This window comes from Ambystoma mexicanum, chromosome 1q (genome assembly GCF_040938575.1).
Source record: "Ambystoma mexicanum isolate Mex_15411 chromosome 1q, UKY_AmexF1_1, whole genome shotgun sequence".
Taxonomy (NCBI): domain Eukaryota; kingdom Metazoa; phylum Chordata; class Amphibia; order Caudata; family Ambystomatidae; genus Ambystoma; species Ambystoma mexicanum.
In genome coordinates, this window is record NC_090922.1 from 1,506,509,156 (window position 1) to 1,506,533,844 (window position 24,689).

General features: G+C 46.2%; 1 protein-coding gene across 1 annotated transcript in view; it reads right to left on the reverse strand.

Moving 5' to 3' along the window:
* The window catches only part of KDM4A (lysine demethylase 4A), a 1,237,605-nt gene that overhangs the window by 14,571 nt on the left and 1,198,345 nt on the right, over window positions 1-24,689 (reverse strand). Inside the window, exon 22 of the mRNA XM_069642410.1 lies at window positions 23,993-24,085. Coding sequence (XP_069498511.1) covers window positions 23,993-24,085 — 93 coding nt within the window. The remainder of the gene's footprint in view (window positions 1-23,992; window positions 24,086-24,689) is intronic.

A 24,689-nucleotide genomic window follows, 5' to 3' on the forward strand; every position in this document is an offset into this window, starting at 1 on the left:
TAGATTGCTGGCAGTAGCTCTGCCTTCAGTAGCTACCGGGATGAGTCTTGATTTAAAGGGTTCTGGAGCTGAATCCACCAGGGCTGTAACCAGGTCCCATTTTGTGCAATCGTAACTTGCCAACAGCAAGAATTGTTAGCGATTCTGACTTGATAAGCTGCAGAAGAAGCTATCTTCCTCCGCATTGTGTAGAGCTTTTTGCTCTCTTTGTCTGGGGGAGCTTCGGAAGAGGCTAATGGAGTGCCTGCTCTCTTTTGGGTGGTGGCGATTCCCAGTGAATCTGGCTTGAGCTGCCCCCTTATGTATAAGGGGTCAGAGGGTGCCGGCAGGAATAGCTTTCCTATTCTCGGATTCACTGCCCCAGTTTGATTGGGCAACTCTAGGGAAGGTTGAATCCTTCTTTGCACAGATTTTAGCATGGGTATAAACTGTGTGGCCGCCTTTTTGTCTCCCAGGATGTTCTCTACGAAATCCTTGTCCTGTTGGGTTTGAGTGGCAATGCCAAAATGTTTAGCAGCCTTGAGTAGGATGTTGTTAAACAAGGGCTGGTTTTCCACTGGGGAATCAGGTAAGGGAGGGTGTTGTAGAACTGGAGGGTCCATAGCAAAGACCATCGATTCGTTGTCATCATCATTATTATAGCCCTGACCCCTGTCCTCATCCCCAACGTCATCCTCATCATAGTATGTATCCTGGTCTAGATACTCTTCATAAATAGGTCATAAATACCAGTGGAGAAGCGTGTCCTTTTAGTGGATGGTGCATTATAAATCTCGGCAGGGGGGAGAGATCTTTTCCTTGATCGTTGGTAAAACGTGCAGGGTTGAGACGTTATAGATAAGGCCTTGGAACTGGATGCCTGAGTGGTAGGAGGTGTATTCATTAAACTTTCAAGGGCCTAGGGGTGCTCTTCAAAGAAGTTTGCAAAGAAAGACACCCTGCTCATAACTCTGTCTATGTCATTGGCTGACCACTTGGCAGAGGTTGGGATGATCCCAGGGGAAGTAATGGTAGGAGTGGAGGGTGTAGGTAAGTTATCGTCTCCCTCCTCTACGTCTATCAGGATATGTTTGGGATCTTGTTCTTGAGAAATGTCCTCTGCTGGGATCTCATCGGGCTCTTTGTGGATCTTTACTAAGAGTTTTGTCTTTACTTTTGACCTAAACGCTCTTATTCTTATCCTTCTGGGGAGAATCCCTGTGTTTATGTCTATCATTGTGATTAGGATTCTTTGAGGATGACTTCTTAGAGGTAGAAACCTTAGTTAGACGCTTGAGGACATGTTTCTCTATTAAAATGGACAGTTTAGACTCTTTAGGCGTGTCCCAGGTGTGAGTTGAGTTTCGGCACTGGGAAGGGCTTTACTAGCGTCTTTCGATGTCTTGCTGTCTGTAGAAAGGGTGTTCGCTCGGCGTCTTTCGACGTCTTGCGCTCAGTAAAAAGGGTCTTATGTTTGGCGTCCTTCGTCTTATCGGGCCAGTCATGAGGCAGTCGAGGCTCAGAGTGCCCAGAGCACAGCGAATCTGTAGATTTTCCCCTAAACATCGACTCTCGGAGTGTGTGAGACACATCGCCGTGGGGTATGGTCTGTGGTGTGGGAAAGTGCAGTGCCTTTGCCGCTGGGTGCCATCCCCACAACAGAGCCGCTGGCCTGTCTACTAGGGTCGGGGGCTAGCACCGGGGAACGAAGATGTTCCCCCTCACCCTCGCCGTCCGAAGGGACGGCATCGCTGCCAGCATTGGAGTCTTTTTCCACCTCCATGGTGGCCTCAGCCTGCATGGCGTGGTGGGCCATATGCTTTGTCTTGCTGTCTTTTAGGGCTTTTGGTCGAAGCAATCTACAGGCTCGACAGTGAGTCTCGTTGTGGTCTCGATTAAGGAAGAGATTGCACACTCTGTGCTTATCGATCCACATATATTTTTTGTTGCAGGATGGGAAACATTTAAATGGAGTTCTCTCCATGTTTGGGGTAGGCATCAGGGCGACCAGGGAAAGGGGTGGAAATATACATGTTGTAATGACCGCCCCCTCCCCCCACTCTCCCTACTGTAAGGGCCTAGGCTCAGTAGACCTTCCGCGGCCGATTGAAATCCGTCGAAGATCTTCGTATGACGGTTCATCCTCTCCTTGTCGAGTTCTTCTCCGCGTGGAGACACAGCAGTCAAAAAAAGACAGAAAGAGTAACTATTATTAACACTTTATAAAATCAATGGCGTACGCCGAAAATGCACTCCGCGATAAGCGACCGCTCATGATGGTGGAAAAATACAATCTGAAGGACCTCGACACGTGACGGATTATGGGTACAGTGGACGTCACACTAGTGATAGTATTACTGACACGCCCAGTCAACGTCACTTTTCGAATTTCGAAAACAACTGTAATACACGCAGCTTCCACTAGATGTTGGCCCATGCATAGCATGTGATCTAAGCAAATTCCACAAGCCTCAGAAATATATATATGATACATTACTCACCGTAAACGTATTTCTGATGCTTGTATCTGCTTAGATTTGCTTTTGGCGAATAAGTCTATAGTTGGGAAACCCCATTGAGAGAAGAAGTGTTCTACGACCCGTTTAGACGCCACTCGTGTTCTTCTGGTAGGGGATCTCTGCTCAATGAGTCTGCTAGAGTGTTGTGTTCCCCTGGAACATGTTGTGATGACAGGAACATCTTTCGTTTGAGTGCCCATTTCAAAATTAGCTGTGCAAGTCTGGACAGATTTGGAGAACGTGTACCCCCCCTGTTTGTTGATATAAAACATCGCTGTGGTGCTGTCTGTTAGGATCTGCACCAATAGGTTTGTTAAATGGGGTTCGAACGCCTGAAGGGCTTTGATTACTGCCAGAAGTTTCAGCAGAATGATGTGGTTCTGAGCTACAGTGTGAGACCACAGACCCTGAGCTATGTGGTGAAGGTAGTGAGCCCCCCACCCCGCCAGTGAGGCGTCTGTCATGACAATAACTTGTACCTCTGGATCGTAGAAAGGTTTTCCTTTCGTTAGATTTTCTCTTGTCCACCAGCGAAGATTTTGTAAAAGTGTTGGCGAAACGACCACTAGATCGTCCCACTGACCACTTGCCTGAGACCAGTGTTTCGCCAACCACTCCTGTATGTATCGCATGTGCAGGGGCGCGTGAGGAACCAGGTAAATGCAAGATGCCATCATGCCTATTAAACGCATAGCTTTGCGTACCCTTATCTGGTGGCCGGCCTGATAATGTAGTATTTGCAGTAACACATTTTTTATTCTTTCCTCTGATGGAAAGACCAAACTCTCTTTTGTGTTTAAGACAGCTCCTAGGAATGGTTTTGAAGTGCTTGGCACTAGACTTGACTTTCTCGTTGATTGAGAAGGCCAATTGGAAGAGGAGGTTGATTATTCTCTGAATGTTTTTGTCTGCATATCAGGGGTGATTCCCCTGTGATGAGCCAGTCGTTCAGGTAAGGGTACACTGGGATTGCCTCTCTGCACAGGTGCGCTGCCACCACCGCCAGTACTTTTGTGAATACCCTTGGAGCCAAGGCTATTCTGAAGGGCAGCACCTTGAATTGGTAGTGCTGGTTCGCTATCTTGAAACGCAAGAATCTTCTGTGCACTGGGAACATTGAAATATAAAAATAGGCATCTTTCATATCCAGTGTTGCCATGTAATCCCCCCCTTTTTAGTAGAGGGATTACCTCTTGTATCGTAGTAATGCAGAACTTTTGTGGCTTGACATACTTGTTTGCAGGGTGCAAATCTAATACTGGGCGCATTGTTAGATCTTTCTTTGGCACAAGGAAGTACGCTGAATAAATACCTTTTTACCTGGTTGGCCGGGACGACTTCTATGGCGTCCGTTAATAGAAGTGTGGCTATCTCTTCGAGAAGGATACACTGATGTTCTTCTTCTGTATTTGTTTTTATTTTATTTGTATAGCGCACCAGGCCCAAAGGCATCCGGGCGCATATCTTTGGAGCAGAACATTAGTACAACATAGGTACAGATAATAAACAGGTACAATGTGAACGTTTCATAGAATAGTACTGGAGAGTGTTCTTAGGTTTACAGTAAGGAAGAGAGGCGAGATAGCAAGAAAGGCATTATATACACAATACATAGTATACGCGATATACATAAGAGCCTAACAATGTCAGGGTGAGCACTATATATACACAATAGCATTGTAAGCAATATATAATATACAACATTATCTACAGTTAGCATGTAGAATTTAATTACAAGCGCAGGGAGGGCAGCGGGCTGAAGTCCTGAGGTGGAGGTGGTGAAGGAGATTAGTCTTGTGCGGTAGATAACCAGAGTTTGGTTTTTTGTTTGAATAAGGACGGAGAGGATTCGGATCTGATGGTTAATGGAAGCGAGTTCCATAGTTTGGAGGCAAGGTCTGGGAAGCTGGCACCACCTGCTTTCTGCAATTTGTATCTAGTGATGGTCAGGCAGTGTGCTTGGGCTGATCTGAGTAGCCGGGTAGGCGAGTAGTGAGAGAAACGGGAAGCTAGGTAGATGGGGGCCTGATTGTTCAAACATTTGTGTTTGAGGGCGAGAGATTTCAAAGATATTCTTTGTGCTACTGAAAGCCAGTGTAGACTTCTCCTTGTTCCGGGGATGTGTGAGGATCTGGCGATATTGAGGGCAGCTCTGATGGCGTTATTTTGGATATCCTGGAGTTTATTTAGGTTATGTTGCTTAGTCCCTAGATATAAGGCATTGCAGTAGTCGAGTTTGGACATAACCAATGTCCTAGCCAAAGTAATACAGTTCTGTGTGGTTAGGAAGGGGCAGCATGCTATAATAAGCTTACATGTGTTTAAGCGGAGGCAGAGACAACAGCATTAGTTTGTCTATTGAGTGATAATGTGGAGTCAAGATAGATTCCTAATGTTTTAGTGTCGGTAGAAACTTTAATGGAGTTGCCGTCAATGGAGTTGCCACTTCTGAGTGGATCTTCTGTCGTGGGGATGTTGGAGGAGTTCTATACAGTATCCGCCTGCTACTGTGGACAGCACCCATCTGTCTGAGGTGATTCCCTCCCATGCGTGGGTGAAGTTGGAAATGCGTCCTCCTATTGGAGAAGCATGGGAGGGCACCTGAAGCGGAATGTCACTTGCTCTGATGTGGTATGCAACCTCGAGCAGGGCCTCTGCCCCGACCACGACCTCTATGTTGTCCTCTGGGATAGCCATGGGAGGATTGGCCTTGATTATTTCCCCAGGAGGAACCCTGGCCTTGATAGTAGCTGGATCCACGTTGAGAGTTTTGGCCTCGAAAACGGTGAACATTTCCATTACCCCTTTGACCAGAAGGCTTGTTAGTGAGCTGACCTAAAGATTTGAGAGTGTCATACCCGTCCTTTGCTGATTTAAGTGCCTCTTCAACAGCCTTACCGAAGAGCACATTAGGTTCCACTGGCATGTTTATTAGAGTGGCCTGCGTTTCAGGTCTAAAACTTGACTGGCGCAGCCATGCATGCCTCTTAATAATGGTCCCTTGTGCAATGACTGTACCGGCATTGTCCGCTGCGTGAAAATTGGATCTAAGGAGACAGCTAGACACAGTCCGTTCATCTGCAGCCACCTGTGCTAGTTGTGAGTGGCTCTGGGGCAGACGAAAGTAAGGCAGACATATCTTCCCACTTGTGGCAGTTATAACTAGCCAAGAGGGTTGCATTGTTCGCCATCCTGGTTCGATAGGCTGCAGAGGAGGCGACATTTCTGCCCATGGCATAGATATTTTTGCTCTCCTTATCAGGTGGAGCCTCGGAGGAAGCAAGGGGTGCGCCTGCCATCTTTCTAGTTGTGGTGACAACTAAGGAGTCTGGTTTTAGTTGGCCTCTAATATATAAAGGGTCCGAAATGCGGGCCTGAATAACTTTTCCACACGTGGATTTACGGCCTGTGTGAGAGTGCGGACTTCTAAAGATTGCTGTATTCTGCGCTGCACTGATTTCTGTAGCGGGATAAACTGGGCCACTGTTTATTTGTCCCCAATGGTTTGCTCTGCAAAGTCTATCCTTCTGTACCGCCTGGATATCAATATGAAAGTGCTCAGCCGCCTTGGATAGTAATTCATTGAGGAGGGGTTGATTATCGATAGGGGAATCGATAACTGGAGTGTCTTGATTAGGAGGGGAATCTATAGAGTACATATTAGCCTCATGATCTGCCTCTGGGTCCTCATCAGCCCATAATAAGGGTCCTCTGTATCCTCATCAATAAGCTGAATGTCAGATGCCTCCACAAAGGAGATACCTTCTTGGTCTGATTCAGGGTCATAGATATCTATAATTGTACTTTGTAAAGGAGCATTTGAACGAGACCTCTTACAAGGGGGTTGAATATGCATGGCATAGGGTTGAGAGCCAGATGGAACTGAAGTGGGTGGGAGGAGTGGGGTTGAAGCTCTGAAAATAATCAGGGTTCTTCTCGAAAAGAATTGGCTATAAAGGTCATTCTTTTCATTACTCTGTCAATGTCCTGTGAAGATCATTCCTTGGAATTTGGGATTATTACAGATTGAGGGGAAAGTCCTACGTCCACATCAGTGGGAGGTACCACCTTAGGCCTAGATTCTGTAGGATTTGCTATGGGCTTGGATGATTTCGACTTTTCTTCCTGAGGGCTCTTGTCCTTACGAGGGGTTTTTGATGTCTCCCTAGGAGGGGTCTTTGAGGTCTTTTTGAGTTGTCCCCCTACACCCCTGGGGCCAAGAGGAGTGTTTTACTGACTTCTTGGGGCTTGCCACCTTATCCGACGTTGAGCGTCGAAATTCGGCTGCTGGTAATGCAGAGGACTCGTCCGCGGATGATCGACATTCGGAGGGGGTTTTGCAAGCGACACCCTTGCCGTCTTTCGACGGTTGGGCCCTGTCATGTAGCGATCTCGATCGAGATTGCCCAGAGTACCGGGACTCAGCGGACCTTTCCCTTGGTGTCGATCATTGTTCGTTCCCTCGACCCATGTGTCGAGTCTCGACTTGTACTTGTGTTTAGTGGTGAGAGTCTTTGTAGCGCTACCGATGCAGAGTGTAGTCCCCACAACATGGCCGCCGGCCTGTCCTATGGGGTCGGGGGCCTGCTCAAGAGCTACTCCGTCGCCCTCACCGTCTGAAAGGACGGCGTCCCTGCCATAGCTGAAGGCGCCTTCCACCTCCATGTCCTCGGGCTGCCTGGCGTAGTGGGCCCAGCGTTTTGTGGAGCAGTCCTTTAACGTCTTTGGCTTGAAGAGCCTGCAAGCTCGACAAGATGTTTCGACGTGGTCTCTTGGAAGACACAAATTACAAACTAAGTGTTTGTCTAACCACGGGAATTTGCAATTATACTTGGGGCAAAATTTAAAAGGTGTATTTTCCATAATTATAGGTTATGGTTGTGGTTATGGCAATTGGGCGAACAAAGTGTAGGAAGGGGAGCATATGCATTCCTAAAATGGCCTCCCCCCTCTCTCCCTACTGTCTGGGCCGAGGCCCGGGATGGCCTTCCAAGGCCGAACGGTCCGTCGCGGTAGTCTTCAACAGGCAGTTTTTCTTCACCGGTGTGATGTTTCGGCGGTCGGTGAAAGCATAGAAAGAATTACTATCGTTAATTATAATAGTCAATGGCTTTATGCCGAAAGGAACTTCACTATACACGTCCGTCTAGAATGGTGGAAAAAAACAATCTGAGGGATCCCGACGTGTGAGGGATCATGGGTACAGTGGACGTCACACTAGGGATAGTATTACTGGCACGCCCTGTCGACGTCCCTTTTTGAGTTTCTAAAACAACAACTATAATACTCCGCAGCTTCCACTAGATGTTGGCCTATGCACAGCATGTGATCTAAGCAGATTCCACAAACCTCAGAAATATATATGGAATACATCACTCACCGTAATCGTATTTCTGGTGCTCGTATCTGCTTAGATTCACATGCTATGCATAGGCTGACATCTAGTGGAAGCTGCAGAGTATTACAGTTGTTTTTCGAAACTCGAAAATGGGCGTCGAAATAGGGCGTACCAGTAATACTATCCCTAGTGTGACGTCCCCTGTACCCATAATCCCTCACGTGTGTGGGTTCCTCAGATTGCATTTTTTCTGACATGAGGTAGCATGAGGAGTAGTGTGAGTACAGAGTTCCTAAACAGATACATACATACAATGAAAGCTCAAGTAAACATCTATGCACCTTCTCTCAGGGGAGGAAGGGTGGGCGCATGTGAATCTAAGCAGATACAAGCACCAGAAATACGATTACGGTGAGTAATGTATTCCTTCTGATGCTTGTGTAATCTGCTTAGATCACATGCTATGCATATATTAGCGAGCAGTGTTATGAGAAGGTGGTGGGTTGTGAGAAGGAGTAGTGGCAAATAGAGGTTTTAGAACCGCTCGTCCCACCTGTGTGTCCGTCTTGGAATGTGGGTCAATGCAGTAGTGCTGAGTGAAGGTGTGAACTGAGCTCCATGTAGCTGCTTTGCAAATGTTGTCTAATGGTACGTTTGCAAGAAAGGCTAACGTAGCCCCAGTGCCCCTTGTGGAGTGGGCTCTAGGTGTAAAAGGCAGTGTCTTTTGTGATGATGAATAGCAAAACTGTATACATTTGACTATACATCTGGAGATTGCTCTCTTTGAAACGCACTCTCCCTGTCTGCCTGTAGCCATGGAGACAAACAGATGATCAGTCTTCCTAAGCGGTTTGGTTTTATCTATGTAGTAGAGAACCGCTCTCCTTACATCTAGTGTGTGGAGTTTGACCTCAGCTGAGCTAGTGGGCCTTTGAAAGAAGGTTGGGAGCTCAAAAGACTGGTTTACATGAAACTTAGAAGTAAATTTAGGTGAAAACCTAGGGTGAGTCCGTAAAACCAATTTATCGTTATGTATGACAAAGAAGGGGTCTTGCACTGACAAGGCTTGAATCTCGCTGACTCTTCCTATGGAAGTGATTGCCACCAAGAAGGCAGTTTTATATGTAATGTCTCTAAGGGTAGCAAAGGCTTGAAGGGGGGGGGGGGTACCATGAGTTTTGCTAGCACTACGTTTAAATTCCAACCAGGCAGGGGGGTTAGAGACTGGAGGATGTATTCTTTTCACTCCCTCCATGAAAGCTTTGATGACTGGCACTTTCCACCATAAGATTTTACTTTGAGAGGTGGCATATGCTGATAAAGCTGCTAGGTGGACTTTAAGAGAATTAAAGACCAACCCTGAATCCAACAGGTTGAGCATGTAAGTAAGAATGCGTGAAGGCATACACTCTATGGGGTTGATCTGTATAGATTGGCACCAAATGACAAATCTTTTCCATTTGTTGAAATAGCAGTGCCTAGTGTTTGGTTTCCGTGCTTCCTTTAGGATGTCCATGCACCATTGTGGAAGCTTAAGGTGTCCGAACTCTATGACTTCAGGAGCCATGCTGCCAAGTTCAAAGAGTGAGGTTGTGGGTGTAACGTTACTCCACCGTGTTGAGTCAACAGGTTGACCTGGTACGGGAGCTTGATAGGATCGCACATTGCCAGCTTGCACAAATGTGGATACCACAGTTGTCTCGTCCACATATGAGCAATTAGGATGAGTGTCATTTGTTCCCTGTGTATTTTGTTCACTATCCTGCGGATTAATGAGTCGGGGGAAAGGCGTAAGCAAATACCCCTGACCAGTTCATCCATAGGGCGTTCCCCTTGGAGAGTGGCTGGGGAAACCTGGATGCGAAGTCTGGGCATTGCTCGTTTTCTCTTGTGGCGGACAAGTCTAGAGAGGGGCAACTCCAAAGAGAGAAGATGTGGTCTACGACGTCTGTGTGTAGTTTCCACTCGTGCTCTTCTGGTAGAGGGTCTCTGCTGAGAGAGTCCGCTAATGTGTTTAGTATCCCTGGAACATGTTGGAAGGACAGGGTCATCCCTCGTCTGAGTGCCCACTTCCATAATTTCTGTGCCAGTTTGGACAGATTTGGAGAGTGTGTACCTCCTTGTTTGTTGACATAGAACACCGTGGTTGTGCTGTCTGTCAGGACTTTTACCGACATGTTCGTCAGATGTTCCTTGAAGGCTTGTAGGGCTTCGAGGACTGCCAATAACTCCAGAACATTTATGTGTTTATGTGCAGTCACTTGTGACCACAGGCCGTGTGCTGTGTGGTGAAGATAGTGGACCACCCACCTGGAAAGGGACGCGTCCGTTGTGACTACCGCTTGTGCTTCCGGTTCGTGGAAGGGCTTGCCCTTGAGTAGATTTTCCCTTAGTTCTGAACCAGTGTTGGCGAAACAACCACTAGATCGTCCCACTGACCACTTGCCTGAGACCATTGTTTCGCCAACCATTCCTGCATTGGTCGCATGCGCAGGCGCTTGTGGGGGACTAGGTAAATGCAGGATGCCATCATACCCAGCAGGCGCATTGCTTTGCGTATGCTTATCCGGAGACCGGCTTGATACTGGAGTAGTTGCCGAACCATATTTTGCACTCTTTCCATGGATGGGTAGGCTAAGCCTGTCTTTGTATCTAATACAGCTCCTAGGAACTGTTTTGATGTGTTTGGTATTAGACTTGACTTTTTCGTGTTTATTGAGAAGCCCAATTGGAAGAGAAGGTCAATTGTCCTTTGCTTGTTTGTCTTGCAAAGCTGTTAGTTTTCTCCCATGATCAGCCAGTCGTCCAGGTAAGGGTACACTGGGATTGACTCCCTGCGTAGGTGCGCTGCCACCACCGCCAGTACTTTGGTGAACACCCTTGGAACCGAGGCTATACCGAAGGGCAGTACCTTGAACTGATAGTGCTGGTCTGCTACTTTGAATCGCAAGAATCTTCTGTGCGCTGGGAACATTGAGATATGAAAATAGGCATCTTTCATGTCCAATGTTGCCATGTAATCCCCCCTTTTTAATAGAGGCATTACTTCTTGTAGCGTTGTCATGCAACATTTTTGTGGTTTTACAAATTTGTTTGCAGGGTGCAGGTCCAGTAACGGGCGCATGGTCAGATCTTTCTTTGGAACAAGGAAGTACGTTGAATAAATACCCTTGTTTACCTCTTTGTGTGGCACAAGCTTGATGGCGTCCTTGAAAGTAGAGATTTCACCTCTTCTAGCAGGATAAGCTGTTCTTCCTGCGATGGTTTCTTTTGCCGTGGGGGGAGGTTTGACCGTCTTCCTTGAAGCTCTATACAATAACCCCCATTCACCATTGATAACAACCATTTGTCCGATCTTATAGCCTCCCAAGCGTGGGTGCAAAACGATATTTGTTGCCCGACTGGGGAGACATGGGAGGGGACCCATAGCGGGGCGTCATTGCTTAGAGGGTGTCCCTTCACCTCTGGTGGGAGAACCTCTCCATCTTCCGCGGGCCCTGCGCTGACCCCTGGTGTAACCCTGGGTGGCTTGTTGATTTGTATTCCAAGAGGAACCTTGGTTTTGGTTGTATCCTGTTCCTCTTTTCGCGCTTTGCCCCCAAAAACGATAAAAATTACTACCACCTCTTTGTGGTTGTCTATTAGTCAGTTGACCAAGTGATTTGAGGGTCTCATATTCATCCATGGCAAATTTGAGGGCATCTTCAACTGCCTTCCCAAATAATACGTTTTGCTCCACTGGCATATTTAGTAGGGTCGCTTGAGTCTCAAATTTAAACCCTGATTGTCTAAACCAGGCATGTTGTTTTAAAATGGTGGCTTCAGCAATAACGCTTCTAGCGTTGTCAGCTGCGTCGAAACTGTTCTTTAAGAGGACGCCTCCTGTAGCTCTGCCTTCAGCAGCCAGAAGGGAGAGTTTTGCTTTCAGTGGATCTGGCGCTGACTCTGCTAGTGCCTTTACCTCACCCCACTCTGTGCAGTCATAGCTGGATAGCAAGGTGGAGTTGTTTGCTATACGTGCCTGGTATGCTGCAGTGGACACTATCTTCCTGCCCATGGCATATCATTTTTTTCTCTCCTTGTCCGGAGGGGCCTCGGAGGAGGACAAGGGGGTACCAGCTCTTTTGCGGGTGGTGGCAATGACCAGAAAGTCAGGTCAAAGATATCCTCTTATATATAGGGGGTCGGAAGGTGCAGGTCTGAAGAGCTTTTCGATCCTAGGGTTTACTGCCCTGGTATTGTTAGGTTGTTCTAGGGAAGGTTGGATCCTTCTTTGGACCGATTTGAGCAGGGGGATGAACTGGGTTGCCGGTTTTTTATCGTCTAACATATTCTCAGCAAAATCTTTGTCCCGTTGGACCTCTTGTGTTTCGATGCTGAAATGCTATGCCGCCCTTATTAGTATATCATTAAATAGTGGCTGGTTATCAACAGGGGAGTATGGTATGACAGGCTCTTGCGGGACTGGAGAGTCCATTGCAAAAACTACAGACTCAGAGTCTTCCTGGTCTTGGACGTCCTCTCCCCCGTCGTCGTAACCCTCAATGTCCCTATAAGGGGTTCACTCTCCTCCAAGTATTCCTCATCCCCTACATCCTGATCATAAGGATCATAGGAGACACGAGGAGTCTTGTGTGGTGGTTCAACCGCCAACTCTATGGTGGGTAGAGATCTCTTTTTATAGGGTACAGTCGATGCCTGTGACTGAGAGGCTGTAGGTGTTATGTTGGAACAAGACATCTGTGTAGTGGGAGGCGTGGTGTTCAAGTTCTGCAGAATTTGAGGATGTTTTTTTTCCAATAAGTTTTTATTAGCAGTTTTCAATACAACAGCAATGAAAGTTTACAAACCCCTTTAATCCCACAACAACTACTCCCACCCCCCCCCTCTTGAGGATGATTTTCAAAGAAATTTGCTAGGCAAGTCATGCGACTCATGACTCAGTCAATGTCGTCTGCAGACCATTTGGCCAAACTGGGTCTTACCCCTGGGTAGGTGGAGGCAGGAGTGGGGGTAGAAGAGGTATGTTCCTTTTCTTCCTCAAGATTTATAGGGTCAGGCTGATGTGTCTCTTCAGACTGTCTTGTAGTATCCTGAAAGGGCATACTTTTATGTTGGCCAGAAAGTATTTTAATCTTCTCCTTGTCAAGCGAGTCCCTTTCTCTAGAGGAACTGGATCTGTCTCTCTCCTCATGGTCCCTGCTCTTAGAAGATGATTTTTTGGAGCTCGGGGTCGAAGAGGTGGTTAAGAAGGACTCCGTGGACTTGTCCCCAGATGTAGGCTGAACTTCGACCGCGGGGATGGCTTGCGCTGCATCTTTCACTGTGGTGTGGCCGGACTGGGGAGTATCGAGTCGGGTGACTTTGGTTTTAATGGGCTTGTCATGCGGCGGTCACTCAGAGCGCCCATAGGACAAAGGATCAGATGATCTGCCCTTCACCGTCGACTCTCGGTGTGCGACCTTACTCGCATCGCCGTGGGGTGTGTGTTTGTGGGGGAGTGTGGTGCCCTTGCCGCCGGGTGTCTACCCCATAACAGGACCGCTGGCCTGTCTACTAGGGTCGGGGGCTGGCACTGGGGAACGCTGGGGCTCCCCGCCACCCTCGCCATCCAAAGGGACGCCGTTGTTGGATGCCTCTTAGACGTCTATGGAGACTTCGGCCTGCATCGCGTGGTGGGCCCAACGTTTTGTTTGCCTGTCCTTGAGGGGTTTCGGTCAGAGTAGTTTACACGCTGACAATGCACCTCGTTGTGGTCTCTATTTAAGCAGAGGTTACAGACCCTATGCTGGTCGACCCACGTGAACTTCCTATTACAAGAGGGGCAGAACTTAAAAGGAGTACGCTCCATAACCCATGTAGGCAGCTGGGCGACTATGGTAAAAGGTGGGTATATACATGTTTATGTCCAACCCCCACTCTCCCTACTGTAAGGCCGAGGCTGAAAGGGCCTTACAAGGCCGGGCCATCCAAGGCCGGATGGCGCCGTCGAAGTCTTCGTCCGACGGTCAGCTTCAGAGTCTTCTTCAATCTTTACTGCATCGAATCACGCCGTCAGCAAAGGGACAGGAAGACACAGTAACTTAAATGTCAATGGCGTACGCCGAAAATGGACTCCGCTTATATTTCGCGACCGCTCACAATGGCAGAAAAAAACAATCTGAGGAACCCACATGCGTGAGGGGTTATGGGTACAGGGGACGTCACAATAGGGATAGTATTACTGGCACGCCCCGTTTAGACACCCATTTTCGAGTTTTGAAAAACAACTAACACTCTGCAGCTTCCACTAGATGTTGGCCTATGCATAGAATGTGATCTAAGCAGAATAAACAAGCATCAGAAATATCTCTCTCTCTCTCTCTCTCTCTCTCTCTCTAACACTCTCTCTCTCTCACAATATGGCAAAGAACAAGTGCAAATTTGGTGGTACAGCCATTTTGGGGCACTAGTTATGTTTAGTAGCCATCCGTGGTAAACGCGAATGTGCACACTAAAAATAATGCAAAAACAGTAAAAATATAACTGCTGCCAACAACTTGTCTTTAGGCACACATACAAAGTTAACAACAATCTTATGTGAAAAAAGCTACGGTGATACAAAGGTTTCCCCATTGCACTGGGCTATAAGCTGCTCTATGTAATTTGAAAATACAAGAATTCAAAAGGAAACAAAGTTTCCGAGTACTGATAGTCTGAAGGACTGATCAGTTTCCCCCAGTACTGACAGTCTGAAGGACTGATCAGTTCCCCCCAGTACTGATAGTCTGAAGGACTGATCAGTTTCCCCAAAACATGTGAGCAAAAGGCAAAAGTGCAGCTGAAGGCTTAACAATTGTTAGGCAAGAATTGGAGTAGTAACCCTGTGGGAGACTACACCACGCTTGTCCTCTTGGTATTAGAAAACCCGGGTAAATGTGAGCTGTAGCATCGAAATCCACAAATACAAGTATCCAAATAATACTTACACTCACTAAGTTTTCTAGTAAAATAATCATTTATTTAACGGTTAGTTTTAAATAAGCATTCTTTAAAAAGGGCAATGTACAACAATAAAAATACACCTCAAAATACTTTCTCAGAATCAAGGCAAAGCAAGTAGATACTCTTTAGGGATTCTTCATAAACACTTCCTACACCCTGAGGTGACTTCACTAACTAGGACAGTAATGGCATTTATATATCACCTTTGCACTTTGTAATTTCTGAAGTTGGTAAAAAGGAAAGGTTAAAGGAAGGACAAAGGTTAACAGGTTCTCAGAGCATGTGAGCACTTTTAAATCTCCCAACGAAGTCTAGATAAAACCTTTTCCTGGCAATATTAGTTAAAAAACAATATAGCACCTATGAGGGACAGTTAGAATCAAAGTCAATGGCCTAGAAGAGTCTGTAGGGAGTCAGGACAGTCAAAGTCAATTGGAGCAAAGTCTATGGATCTGAGGCACTTCTTAGATAGCAAAAAGTATTGCACAGAGTTAGAGAGTTTGTTGTAGAAAATCACTGTTGGGCCACAAGCTATTCCACTTGTGAAAGTTAGATCTGAGATCAACTCTAGAAACGCAGCTACTGCAAGTCTCAACTGAGAAGAGCAAGCTACAAAGTGGTAGGTACCCCCTTAGTCAGCGCAGTACCTTAGGTTAGAAGAAGAGGTTCCAGCTGGCTTCCGTCGTGGTTGCAATGATGCAGACACTGTGTTCCTGGACCTCAGTCGCGGGGACAAGAGGGAGGAAATCTAGAGAACTACCACACAGCAGTTCGGAGGTCGGCGGCAGCTACGGGCTCTTTTCAATGTAGCAGCACTTCGCAGTTTCAGCACACAGTAAACAGCACCACTGCGGATCTTGGATACCGGTTGGGCTTCCTTCACTCATTGAGTCCAGCACACTTGTGAGGTGACTCAAGCTTGGTTTGTCCTGCTTCGGAGGATCCTCAGGAGACTTCTGGAGCTTTTGGTCGTTTTACAGAACTTCCACTCGACTACAGATTTCTCGTCCCCTGGCACTATGTTCCAGCAGCAGCAAATAAGTACAGCCAGTTGGGGATGGTCTTCCAGCAAAGTTCGTCTCAGGATTAGTTGGTCCCACTAACCCAAGGGAAGAAGTCATCCTTTCGTGAGCTTCTCTTGTCGATTCGGAAAAGGAGTTTCAGCACAGCAGCAGGGCTTCACCGGGCAACTGAACGGTCCAGGAGGATGCAGGAAGTTTCTCTTCATGATTCCTTCATCGGATGTTTCGTCCAGTGGTCGACTGTCAGTCCAAGAAGCCTCGCCTTTTAAGCAGGTTTCTCCCATTCATGCACAGACTAGCTGTAACTCACCCAGCAGGGTGGCTGTCCTGCATGGACAGCCAGCCAGCCAATCAGGACTGGGTGCATTCAGGTAACCTAGGAGAATAAGGACATGGGAGTTTCGGGCACCTCGCTCACTTCTTGCCCTACCAGACATACTGAAGCCAGAGGCGGGTTTCAATATTGAAGCCTGACAAAGGCAAAACGAACAAAGGGCTTAAACCGGGTTTGGCGCGCATAGTAAAACCCAAGAAAGACCTCCCAAACAAGAAATGGCAAAAAAAGAAGTCCGGGACCATTTTGACACAATGGTCACCACCCATGGGTACTATACAGAAGCTGAGGATTCAGCCTGCGGTAGCACAGCACAATGGTAGGAAAATTAAACCACTGCCACCAGCCATTTTAAGTAGTGAGGGTAACATACAAAATGTTACACGAGTAAGTAGAAAAAAGGGCTACTAAGTAAACCCCCCATCACTCCACATAAAATGGGGTGTGCTGGATCTACAGAGAGAAAAGGTAAGTAAAGTCAATTTCACTTTACTACTCTTGGGAACAGTAGTTCACCCAAGAGAAGGTATTTAGACCTCCAGAGAAATCTAAAGGAGTTCTCTGTGACACTGCACTGAAGGTGCTGTGTGTCACCATACAAAAAGTAGATGCCTATGGAGTTTGTCAGACTCTAAAAACAAAGGAAACAGATAATCCAAATCAGATCAAAATACACAAGAGAGTGAGAAAAATGGCTCAATCTCTCCAGGGTGAACATTCTTAAGTCCTAAAGTCCAGCAAAAGAGCTGGGGGTCTGCAAGGTTGAATGGAATTAGCACATAAATGAGAATTCTCCCCCAAACCATCAAAAAAAGCTAAAAGAATGGGTTCCATAGGAACTTATGGAGGGAATGTTGCAAAAAGAAAATCTTTCCTAAAACTCACCAGGTTCTTTCGGCTCTCCTTTATCACCTTTTTGGGAACCACCACCATTAGTACTTACCTCTGGAGCATGGGTTGGTGGGTTATTCAAGATAATTACCCTAACATGTCCCCATAGTCTGATCAATGGGTTCTGCAGCCCCCTTCAACTGTGTCTTTCTGTAGACTTTCACTGGCTTGAACCTTGCTGTGCTGCATCTCTTCCTGGGGCTACAGAGTCTCAACTCTGACACTGGAGCTGTTCCTGAGGTCTTCTCTGAAGTCCCTTGCGGGGTAGATGCCACCTTGTCCGTAACTGTGAGGTTGAACTGGTATTCACCTTACTTTTCCCTCATAACCGAGGCTGTGTCTACTGACTTCAACTCATTTAATCTCATAGGGAACTTTGAGAACTTAGCTGGACATTTTTTCTGGGTGCCCACTTGAGTCCCCGGAGTTCAAGGTTCAATACTGAACATGTAGCATGAACCTGTGCTTTTAAATGCATTTTAAAGTTTTGAATTACAATCCTGCCTTTGCAAATGCCTGACTACTTTGTATATATGTAAAGATTTACTATAATCAATTATTGCCATTAGTCGATATGTTTCCTAATTGCTGGTGTCCTCTGGCTGTATATTCTGTTGGGTTACTGTGACTATGTTCACTGTTGGCCTCTGGGGGTCTGCTGTGTCAATGCCCGATGACACTTTTCTACCTACCCCTTCTGTCTTTCAAACTTGTTGAATTGGTAGCCAGGCTTTGGACTTGCTTATGTATTCCACCCAGAATCCCATACATTCAGGTCTTATCTGGTCACAACCTGTAGTATCTATGCTCAGGGCACAACCAAAAAAAAACCCCACACAAGACACACATCTGTGTCCACCTCAGCCTTAACAATGTTGTTCTCTACGGTTGCCTGTCAACAGACAAGTGAGCTCAGGTAGAGCAGTGGCTCACTCGGACAGAAACATGGCAAAGGACTGTAAAAGTGCATACTACTTAATTTGTAAAGCCATCCCTAAGGCTACTGTAAGGAGTCGGGAATGAAACTCGGACACAAGTAAGTCATGGTTCTGGTCAAAGAATTTTATTAATATAAGAGCGGGTGGGAAAATGCCTCTTTGTCCCTGCTCTAGAGGGATTTCCCTACCTGAAACCAACATTAAAGGTCTGTCAATGTCAGAATATCCACAGCAAAATTGTCCTGTGCCCAAAGTTCCATTCAGGCGCTCTCATTCGAATATATTAACTCTAAGGTGAAAAGGAGTAATGTCTTTGGCCTTGTGTTGTGTATAAGTGTTCAAAAGAAAATGCATAACTTCAAAACAAAAGTTCTATAAAGTCAGAGTTCCTTGTTTCAAAGGGTGGCTCCCTTCCCTTGGATTTTTCTGCACTCTACATTATGTTCAAGGATACCAGTTCCTTAGGTTTCTCTTGCCCAACAATACAACTGATACAAACAATGCTTTGTCTGCTGTTCTTTGTCTTGTCAGGATACCTGGTGTATTCTCCTGCCAGGGTTTCTCTCTCTCTTAATAGGTTTGCACAGTCTTTTGTCAATCCTGAAATATATCCTTCTCATGACCTGCTTGCATGTTCATATAATACACACTGTTTAGCTTAACACTGCTTGGTATGCTTTCTCTGCCAGGGATTTCTGGTTAGAACACACTTGCAATTTGTATTTGACTGGTATACTCTCCTGCCAGGACTTGTCCAGTGTGTGCTCTGCGCACACCCGCAAACTTGCCAGTCTGTTACACTTGTTTCAACTTCCTTAACTTGTGTGGTGCACTATCCTGCAGGGCTTTTTACTCAGATGTAATACATACATTCACAAACTTGATAGCTTCTTTTGAATTCTTCATTATGCATTCTTAAAAGTATTTCCCTTGCTCGTTCTTTCTCATTTGCTTTAATTATGTTGCTTGTGCTTAGAAAGGCTTTCCGACACACCCCGGGATCCCAGTGTCCCTCGGGTGGACTCATCGGCTTTGGCTGGCGTATGTCAGTTCCCCTGTTATAAGCCTGTCGAGGTTTCACAGCTCTTTGCCTTCTCTTGCCGCCTCTGCACTGCTTCATGCAGCTCACGCCCTTAGGTTCCACGGTTCTCTGGGCTTCGGTTCAGTAGAGGCTGCTTTGCAGCACTGGCGTACACCCAGAAGCTCTCCATCTGCTTCCGGTGTCCTCGCGCTTGAGTCCACCTGCTGTCTGATTTCCTTCCCTTTTCTGGAAAGCCTCTTTGCTCCACGGACACCGTCTTAGGCCTCCAGTCTCTCGCTCTGCATCGAGAGAGGTTGTGTTCTCCAGCCAGCAAGGTTGCCTCCTTCTCAGCTGTTTCACTCGTTTATATCTCCCGGCTTCGGGTTGACTTTGCCAAACACGCAGTGTGTGCTTTGGGCTCTCAGTCATCCTCATTACTCAGTGCATCCTTTCCTCCCATTCTTGGGTTTATGGTACTGGTAGTTTGGTGGCAGAGTGTTTCTAATGGTGTAAAAAGGCCCATCCACATTTGATGAATGCACAAAGTCAAAGAGAATGTCCTCGGTGTCTTTCCTAGGTGGGTGAGGGGACATATGACAACAAGCCATCAATGCATGGGGAATGGCTGGGGTATTCTCAAAAGAAACAGGGGGATACCATGCATCATCCAATGAAGTCATTACACCCCTCCAAGGGCTGGCTGCCTGCCCCATGTGATCCTCCCTCATATAGCCACCCCAAGGGTCAGGATCTGCTAGAGGCCGCCTTCCGCCTGGACGCATGGTGAGAAGCCACCTCCAGAAGAGAAGTGATGACTCCATCGGATTCATCACTGTACCCCAAAACGGACTCCAAACAGACATGCAATATAATACACTATAGTGGGGTGGTAGATCCTCTGGGCAATGCCATGGTACATGGCATACCCTCCCTGTTAAAGGGTTTCTACAGGGAACATTTTTGTAGATTGATGTACTTGGCAAGCTCTCATATTAGGCATCACCAGGGAAAAACCACAAGTAATGCAAGTAGGGATACAGAATAAATAAGCAGGGATCCTGCACCAATGTGCAGAAGGAACATTCTCCCTTATAGTACAGAGTTCAGGTATGAGGAAGTGTGGAGTGGAAAAAGCCCATGGAAGCAGGGGAATCTGGGTGCATTCCAGATCTGCAAACAGGGGTTGCTCCAGCATGTCCCACAAATGCAGAGGCCCTGGGGCAGCATGATAGAGGTGCTCTGAAAAACATGCAGGAACCAGGAAGCTCTCCCCGGGTACTTTTGAATACGGTACGGAAGCTAGAGGGCTTTAGTTGCAAGCAGGCAGTGTGAGCAGAGTCACCTGGAGTCTCAGGGCTGCGGGTGAGAAAATAAATACAAATATTTATTTGTTCGTATGCAAGGGTCTGCCTCTGAAAGTGTGGGTGTATGTTGTTTGTGTGCATATGTGAATGAAGCAGTGTATGTGATAGTGGTGCACAGGTGAACGAGAGAGTGTGTGAATGCCAAATGGGTGGGGGTTTGAATGAGAGAATGCATGCTGTACAAGTGCACAAGGGAACGAGAGAACGTATGAATGCATGTGTGCTGGGTGGCGAAGGACACCTCTGATTTGGGGAAGGAGCACCTGTACAGCGCAGCCTGTTTGGACAGATTTGTTCATTGTGGCATAGCATTTTATCCTGGGCATCAAGCACAAAACCAGCATGAGTGTACTCATGTGGCCGTACTGGAGTAAACTGTGGTGGCCAGTCAGGACATATTTTTGTACTGGGTGTTAGGAGGGTTTTTCAAAGTCACTACCTGGGAAAGGAGTTGCAAACGCCAATTTAGGGTTAGCAAGCATATTCAGAACCACTTTTGAGCAAAGCCACTCTTAGGTAGTGTTGACCAAGCAGCAAGGTTGCACTAAGGAGGGGCACTGGTGTGTAGTACAGTTAAAAAAGCTGAACTGATAAAGAAAAGACTCACACAGGTAAATTATAGAAATGATACTTATTTATTACAATACTACACTAAGACATACATTAAATATATCAAGTTAAGTAAAAATACTTTAATACATACAACTCACAGTTTGGTAACACACTACTTTAGAAATTAGAAAAACAAGACATACCTCCAACAATAAATACAGTCACTAACATAGGGTGAACAGATACTAAGCACCACATGCTACAACTTCAGAAGTCCAGTCCTAGCCTTTACCTAGTATTCTTAAGAGATAAGTGAGTAGTCCAGGAGGAATCACTCAGCTAGTGTAGGAAACGTACTAAAGTTAGTGCAGAGAAAAAGAAACATGCTATTTAGGGACTTATGGGTTTTATGTCAAGTTCCAGTGAAAGGAGATGCAGCTCCAACTCCTGGGTTTCTCAAGGTTGATCCACAGAAGTAATAACCCAGAGCAGCTCGGGATAGCGTCAAGGAAAGCAGGACTTTGCATCAAAAGCAAATCGAATGGGGAGGGGGCCGTGGTACAAGAGACAAGTGATCTCAGGCCCCCGATCATCTAGAAAGTAAGAAAATCGCTGGGGAAGACTAGCATCACTGTTATCGTCATTGTGCAGGGTTAGCAAAGTGCGGATTGAAGGGCGATCACTGCTGCTCGTCTCTAGGTTCCTCTAGAGACCTCATACTGTAGGGGCCCCCTAGATTCAGTTTCACGATGTAGTGAGAGACCCTCACAGAGATATTCACGGATGCAGTTCTTGCATAGACCCCGGACGGAGTCAGATGGCACTCTGCACCAGTACGTCAGTCTTCTAGCAGGTTGTATCCCAGCCTTGCAGAGAAAATGAAATATGCACACTAAGTTGACTGAAAACTGGCGGTGTACCTCAAGCAGAACAGATGACTGGTTTGTTCCCACCAGTCTTGGGTAGGGAACCCCTTGTAGGGGTCTTCCCCGTTGATTAGAAGGGCAAAGATTGCGACGCAGTGATATTGGATGAGCCAATGCTGGTTTCTGTAGCAGTCCTCTGGCGTCCCTCAGTCGTCATTTCCATAGGATCTCTTCAGTTCCATCTGGTCGGCTTGGTTCCTGGATCAGGCCCGTCTCCTTATATCCAGAAAACGGACCGAGGCAACCCCAGCTCTCCAATAAGGACACTTTCAATATTAAAATGTGGAAGTGGCTGTTCAGTGGACAGCTGCGTACCAGAATCTGCCCAGCATCATGTAAGACCCTGGAGGAATGTGGATTGGGGACATACAGCCAATCTCTCCATGTCCTGCCAGCACACACACAAAAGGAGAGCATTCCCAGGCTTATTGCAAGATGTCTGCCTAGGTGCATGAATAAAGGGAGCCCTCCCACACCTGGCAAGGTTGAAGGATAACCAACAAAGGACAGGCCATCTTGAACAGGACTTAAAAACACAGGAGTGCATTTTGAGTATATGGTCCCCTTAAGTGCATTATTGTGACTTACAGGACAGCCAGGGATAATGCATTAGGAAAAAGGTAATCAGTAAGGACTGCTACCAGCTGGTTCAGAGGATGCCTGGAAAGTAGTGAAAAGGCTACTTCAAACTAAGGGAAGGGCACTCAAAGTTTCACCAACCCACTAAACGTAAGATGGCTTGTGATGCAAAAGGTAAAGCACAAATCATACATGGGAGAGGACCACTCCTGTACCAGTAGGTCCAAGAAATAACCAGTTAACCTAAAAACATTTCAAAAGAGGTCCCTAAGTATACAATACATGGTGGGAGATGGGGGGCTGGGGGTTGCTGCCAGAGGAAAGCATGGAAGCCAAAGAAAAGGGGAGAGGTCTCCCACATTGGAACCTTAAAAGGAGGGACAAGTGTTGGAAATGCAGGAGTTGAGTGTGATAGAAAATCAGACGCCTTAAAAAAGTTAGTGAAAAAAATCCCAGTGATCAGGACAGAAGGGGTAAGATTTGCTGAACAGAAACACTGGGCCATGGCATTTTGTAATGGCCATCAAGTGTAAAACATGTTTAATTTTCTTACGTGGCGGCACTGGCCTACATTGGTGCACCCAGCCTGATCATGTTTTCTTACTGCGATGCTGTATTTTTACCAGAAACACCAACAGGAGTTATTCATAGTATCACAAGTGATTTTATGGGCAAAGAAAACAGGAGTATACAGTTATGTGGAAATAGTGGCATATATTGGTGCAGCTAGAAGGTACATATGTGGGCAAAGCCATAATGACAATGTTATTTTACTATAGCAAATAATGTGGGCAGAGGTATCATGAAAATGCATTGGAAAATTCTTGTGCACACTGTTGGTGAGTTGCATCAACTGGATTTTTTCATGTGTTATCCTACACAACCTGACTACAAACTGGCTTTTTTACTCAATTTTCACCGAACGTGTGCTGTAAAATGCACCATTATAACCCATTTCTTAAAATGTTCTTGGGGGCAGAATGCCCGTTAGCTGTTTAGGGCTCCCACGGTGAGCTTTGTTGCTCATGTAAATTTGTGGGAAATATTTATGCCCCTACAATTCAGACATTCAACAGCTGATACTGTCTAGGTGTGAACAAGGCTCTCCTTGTGTGCGAGAAGAAGAAAATCAAGTGGTAGATGCTGCCTCATGGTACAGCTGAACTGTAACCATTTGAAACTGACAAAAGAAAGCAAATCGAGGGTTCGATCAGTTATGCTAGGATTCTCACAAAGGCTGAACAGGGGACATGCTGCACGGAGACCCTTAGAGTTGCCTAAATACAGGACAAAATAGGGTATACACATCTCTCATATGTTTTAGGATTAGCAGTGAAGTATCAGTAAACAGACAGTGCGCCAGACTCCGGATCAGCCACATGTTCTTCCCCCATCTCTGTACATTATTCCATCATTCACACATCTAGAAACCCCCTCCTCTGTAGCCTCACACAATCTAACTGCAAAGAACATTCCCCAGTGCTCCCTCCTATGCCACCCATCACCCCCCAACCAAGAGAAACAGCAGCACAGAAAGTATCTTACCAGACGTGACTTCACTCTTTTAGGAAGCTCCTCGTTAAGAGTATATGCATCTTCTCGCTTCACAATCAACTGAGACCCATCTTCAAACTCCACCTAAGAGGTTCAAGACCATTAGTCTCGACATTCATTGCACAGCAGAATGTTGCTTCAATACGCCACAAATCCAGAATGATATGCACTCTAGCCCATCCACAGCGACAAAAAGGCCAAAAATAACAAGGAACCATTACACATGTGCAAGAGCAATGCTATATATATATATATATATATATATATATATATATATATATATATATATATATATATATATATATATATATATATATATATATATATATATTCTTTTTTTTGGTAAACTGAGTTGCTGCGACAGTGAGAAAACTCCTGTCCTTCTCAGACCGCTATTGAAATGGGAATTTAAATGCTTGCCTGCAAATCTCTGTGGTACCACTGAAGAAGCAACAACTGTAGCTTGCACCGGGAGATGATCCTGCCACTCGAGTGATCTTTCAAGGCAGCATGTCCTGCAGGATGTCAGGAACACAGACTCTGAAGAGGGGGCGGGGGGCATCCTTATCTTGAATCTGAACGTGATCAGTAAATGGCCTCTCTTGGCCTCGAACTACTGCTTCTGACTTCATATTATGGATGTTTATAGAGAGCAATTCATTAACCTGACATTTAAATGCTACATAAG